Source organism: Gymnodraco acuticeps, unplaced genomic scaffold, assembly GCF_902827175.1.
Source record: "Gymnodraco acuticeps unplaced genomic scaffold, fGymAcu1.1, whole genome shotgun sequence".
In the NCBI taxonomy this organism is placed as follows: domain Eukaryota; kingdom Metazoa; phylum Chordata; class Actinopteri; order Perciformes; family Bathydraconidae; genus Gymnodraco; species Gymnodraco acuticeps.
The window spans coordinates 386,501-392,500 of record NW_022990319.1 but is presented as its reverse complement, the minus strand read 5'-3'; the positions used below and the strand labels follow the sequence as shown (position 1 = coordinate 392,500).

The window sequence follows — 6,000 nt, the reverse complement described above, 5'->3', positions numbered from 1 at the left end:
CATGCTTTACTCACAGTCTTCCCTTCACACACACACACTTTCTTCTCCTCTCCTCCATGCCCTCCCTTATCTCTGCCCTTCTCCGTGCTGTCCCTGGTCTCTGTCATCTCAATGTTTGAGCGTGTGTGTGTGTGTGTGTGTGTGTGTGTGTGTGTGTGAGAAAGCGGCACGTACCTGTTACACTCCTGAGGTAGCTCAGGCTCAGTGAGCATGCTGGAGTGAGGGTCCGTCGCTCTCGTCAACAACAACATAAAACAGTCCCACAATGCTCAGATGAACAAGGTTAGTCTCCCCAAAACAAGACGGGATAGAAGTGATCCTTCAACCTCTCACACACACTGCTGATTCTCTCTCTCTCTCTCTCTGTGTTCCTCACTGTCTCTCTACTCACACACTTTCAGCCTTACACCCTCCCTCACTCTCTCTCGCTGCCTCTGTCCCTCCTCTTCTCCCTCCCTCGCTGTAAGCTGTGAGATCTAGGCTCAGCTCTTAAAGGGCCAGCAGCAGAGCCTCTTTCTCTTTTCGCTCAGTGTGTGTGTGTCTGTGAGTGTGTGTGTGTGTGTGTGTGTGAGAGAGAGAGAGAGATAAAAGGGGAGGGGCCATTTGACCATAGGGCTCATCACACATGAGCGCTGCCCCCTTAGTCAAGTCCATCTCTCCCTCTCTCTTGGTTTTCACTCACTCAGACAACGTTGACAGATCATGTAGAAACACTTCAGGGTGATAAGACCACAGCAAGCCCTCATGCACTCTATAATGCAACACAAAGCAAATTAATCAATATGAGATGGACTAAAGAGAATTATATTTAACAAGCTCTTTATGTCGTTCCTGTCTTTTCAATTTTCTCTGTCGTTAAACTTTTATACCACATGGCTAATTTTAAAAATCATCTTTCACATTTAATAACTGATTTTTTAAAAGTTAAAGGTGACCTATCATGCATAATGCACTTTTGTAAGTCTTTTATACATGAATATGTGTCCCCGGTGTTCCAGGGAACTCACCAAGTGTCAAAAAACACAACCCTCTATTTTCCTCCATACCCAAATCTCTAAAAAAGGGGCTGCAACAGATCTGATACAGACTGATCCAGATTTGAACACTGTCCTGACGTCAGGAAGGTGGCGCTACGGCTATTGGTCAATTCTCCATCTATCAGGGGAATGAGAGGTTGGGCCACGGCCGGCCATTGCTGCTCGAAAGCGCTGGAGACGCTGTAGTACATATGCCAGGCCTGTAAGTGGCACTGTAGTCTGCCACAAAAGCAGCGAAGAAGACTTCCCTTGCATGGTTGCCATGGTTGCCCTTGTGTTTATTCTCCGCTGTGGCTCTTTTTCTCCCTCCCCGAGGCAAGAGTTTGCGCCTTCTGCTTTAAAACAAATGAATAATGACTCTATATAATCATATGTAAGGGATAATGTGCAGCGACGCGGTCAAATAACACCTTCATGCCGATCTAGATCCCTCCGCTTCGCGTCGGGCTCCTGATCAGCCTGTCGGTGTTCTTTTCCCCATAATGACCGCGTCGCTGCACATTATCCCACTTATTACACATGGCCACATTCTCGACAAAGTAACGACATGACTCCCAATATTAATTGAAATGCTTTTATGGATTTAGAAAATTATTTTATTGATTTAAAAAATAGTTGTATGTATTGATTTAAATTGACATGCATCCGCTAAGAAAAATAGTCCGTTGTTACTGTTTGAACTAACGTAGCAACGGCAGGAACTGCTTCAATAGTGTTTTTGAGGAGCTTTTTGATTACAGATTCGAAAACATCGTTGCTTGCTTTAAAAGTAGCACAATTCATGATGTCAAACCTTGGAAAGTATCTAGATATCCCTGCCCTAATGCTAAAGTAACTGGCAACTCCCCTCTCCTGCAGGGGGGCGTGGTCAGCTGCAGCTCACAGAATCAGCCCCCTGCAAAAACAGGGCTGGAAAGAGCAAATAGAGCGAAATAAGGCATGGCTAAAATGCAGGATCTGTTTAGTATTTTGAAAAAAAAAAATATATTTATATACTTTATGTATGGCCCTACAATATATGTTTCAAATATAGCATGACAGGTCCACTTTAAATCAAACAAATTAGATAGATAAACTTGCTTTGGCATGAACCTACATAACACAACAGGAAAAGGAACGCTGAATACAAATAAAATAGGGCCCCTTTTAAGATGTTAAATGTTTCAACAATATTGCCCCTTATTTTCGACGTGTGCTATTTAAAGTAAAGTATTTAAAGGGGGTGATGAGGGTACCTTATACTGTAAGTGAGCTGTACAATATAATCAGCAACTGTGTGTGATTTAAGAATTGTGTGTACTTGCATTAACCCTACATTACAATAGATACACATTTAAAAGATAACGTTATCTCATATGACTGCGACTAATTCCATTATGGATACAACAGGTGATTCCAGCTGTTATTATTATCCAAACTCTGCTTTACACTATTGCTCTGTTCCAGTCTGACATGATGGAAACCTCTGTTAACAGTGATAGTCTACCTTATAGCTTTGATGGTGGGGACAAAGAGAAAAGAAGCTCAAAGTAATACTTTTGACTACATGTGGGGAATGCCTCGGACTCACCTCTGCTTAATTGGTTAACTTGTGTTGTTCCAGCCTCTTTACTGTCCCTTTGGTTCCACTATGTTAGTCAAGTGAAGCTGTTTTGTGCTATACATGTCATGCTTTTCACATGATTATCTTTACTAACAGAGTAAAGAAACGGAACAGTGGACATAAAACGAGCCTTGACACATTAATATAGATTCTGAGCTTTCAGAGATTATATTTTCTCTACGACAGAGGAAATGTCTTGCTGGTATTTCCAGGTTAAAACACATGGCTGATGCATTTCCCATGGTTGTACTATGGCTGCCCCATCTTAGTGGATAAGTCGAATAATTAAGATATAGTCTACGCCTTTTTCATGCTGAATGACTCGAAGAAACATCTCTGTAATCACAAGCTTCAAAGTGGTGTTTATCTCTTTTCACTGGCCGGCTCTGTTGTGATTGGTCAAATGGTTAATGATGTCCCGCCCCTAAGCCTATTACGTATAATGTGTTGGATCGCTAGCCAATAGAAGCGGGAGTTTTATATCGTGATGTCACTATGTTATGGGAAGTAAACAAAGGAGTCCAATCGAGGCGTTTCAAACCTATACAACACTCTTAAGTAAGTCTTGAAAATCAATTCACTTTTCAACAAACAAATACCTAAGCCATCTATAACTATCTAAAAATTCCTTCTTACCCTTCCTTCCCAGTACTATTATTTAAATATACTTGTTGTAATACTTGAAGCCACATAGAATGAGTTTTAATGTGATTTAGTTTTGAGTGTTAATGCAATACAATGACAAGGTCATGACTTGCAGGTACAATTCATACTCTACTTCCAGTTGAGTCACTTTTTCTACATTTTCATAGAACAGTATGACAAAAACATTTAAATGTTTAGCAGACTACAATTCTCTTTAATTTTTCCTTTGTTTTCGAGGCACGGCGAAGCAGACATTTGATTGTGGGACATGGAACAGTTTGGTTACAAGGAGACAGCTGAACACTCAACAGAACATACGCTGGGGCTCACATGCATGAATGAGCGCAAACACACTCACACACACTCACAAAATACACATATACAAAGTGACTGAAACCCTCACCAATCACCCACACCCATTGTATCCTCAGGTGTATGTACTGTACAGTGTGTGTGTGTGTGTGTGTGTGTGTGTGTGTGTGTGTGTGAGTGCATGCTGCTTCTAGCCCTTAGTGCTGTCAGTCACTATTAGGGGTGTGTGGTCTACGTGTCACACATACGGCCAATCCAGCTATTGTTCTGGAGAGCGTGGAGAAAAGCAGAGCTGACAGACTGCCACTTCTGTGATACTTTAACACACACACTCAGACATTGACATACATACCCACACACACACAGAGGAAGAAAAGAGAGGAAGCGAGCCTCCTCACTGTACTTACTTAAGACAAGCATGCATCTACTGTACACACTGAAACACACACCGAAACACACACACACACAAAAACAATCTAACCATATATTAAGCGACTGTTGTTGAGCTTTCTACAACAAAACTTTCCTTAGCAAAGGGACAATGATATTTTTTGTATCACTTTAAGGACTTTTCCTCCATGTTAGCCCATAAAGTTCTTAAATACTTGTTCGGAGCATCAGTAAAAAATGAGTAATGTGTACTGTAAACATTTAGCGCATGACTAAGTGCCCGGTTTTAGTACATTTATCTTACTCTCTCAGAAACACATCCACACAGAGCCAAACTCTGTTGACAAAGAGTTTGTATAACTTTGTATGTATACAGTATGTCGTGTATACGTGTACACAGACGGGCAAAGCATTCATGCATGTCAGAGACCACCTCTGCTCTCCATAATAAAGCAGTATAAATATGTCGCTGCCAAAAACAATCAGTGACCTTAGGGTTTTTTATTTTGATATAGCTAATCTAATTCATGGTCAAATGGAGAGAATACACTAGGAAGGATACATCTAATCACATTCCCGAGATAAATTGTGCATCGATTGGAAACGGCATCTCTCCTTGACCCCGCAAACAGCTGCAAAACCAATGATAACCTCGTTTGTGCATTACAGAAAGTGAATTTCTGCATTATGCAGCTGACTCTGTGGTCAACACAACAGACGGCACAAACCCTGCCTTCTCCCACCTGCAACAACAAGCTGACAGAATGGCAATAGGTCTTGTGATTGTCATATTTTGAATAAATGTTTATGTCATTATCATTCACACAATAGGTATTGCATTAAGCGGCCTTCGGAGATGACTTTGCCATGAATTTAAGATGTATATTAGTGACTTGACAATGTACAGTATATATATCTAACCCATATAGTAGGCCTCTGAGGTGGAAGCCATCGCCTGTTAGTTAAAACATGCTGCTGAGGAATATGAACGAACAAGCCCAACGAGTGTATTGTGTCAAGCATTTTAAATGCCTTCAATTATCAATAAAAAGACCTTGAGTAAAAAATAAATACACTTTTTTCACCTGGGCTTTAACAAAAATGGCCTCAAGCTATACATAGATTCTAAATGGGAGCTGTTTTTGGGAGAAGAGAGAAGTGACATGGGGAAGATGGAGGGACAAGGTATCACAAAGCCACTAGTATAGGAACAGGATATGCAAAACACACACACACACACACACACACACACACACACACACACACACACACACACACACACACACACACACACACACACACACACACACACACACACACACACACACACACACACACACACACACACACACACACACACACACACTATTACAGAGAGACAGCAAAATACCCAGAAGGAACACCAAAAATGCACAATGTTGCAAGGACACATTCACAAACACAGGGAGAAGCAAGCATGAACAACACACACACACACACACACACACACACACACACACACACACACACACACACACACACACACACACACACACACACAGAGTCCATTACAATGAAACCGTTGATGGGAGGCCCCTGTGTCGGGACCCTAACAGCTGTAGTGCATTAGGGGCCGACCATGTGCAGGGGCAGGGAGAGACCAGCAGTAAACAATCCCAAAGCCTGAAACCCCCCCCCCCCCACACACACACACACACACACACACACACACACACACACACACACACACACACACACACACACACACACACACACACACACACACACACACACACACACACACACACACACACACATCATCACCCACACATGTTCACAAACATTCACCCAACATATTATGCAAATGCAGAGACACACACATCGGGCACAATGTGGCAAATCAGTAGTTATGGACCTGAGAGGCTTTTCTGGGGAAGAGCAAGATCACATCTAGAAAATGACATAGTTTGCATTTAAATCGGAGAGAAATGAGCATGATAGGGCTTGTTGAATATTGCTGTGTTGTGATGCTGG

General features: G+C 42.0%; 1 protein-coding gene across 12 annotated transcripts in view; it reads right to left on the bottom strand.

Annotated features, from left to right (window-relative positions):
* The window catches only part of sox5 (SRY-box transcription factor 5), a 131,718-nt gene that overhangs the window by 80,334 nt on the left and 45,384 nt on the right, over positions 1-6,000 (bottom strand). For 11 of the 12 annotated variants that reach the window (XM_034223090.1, XM_034223103.1, XM_034223092.1 and 8 more), the window contains exon 1: positions 175-437. The exons of the other annotated variant lie outside the window; for it this stretch is intronic. In XM_034223090.1, the coding sequence (XP_034078981.1) occupies positions 175-251 (77 nt within the window). In that variant the 5' untranslated portion in view covers positions 252-437. Of the gene's footprint in view, positions 1-174; positions 438-6,000 lie in introns of those variants that run through there. 12 annotated transcript variants of the gene reach the window in all.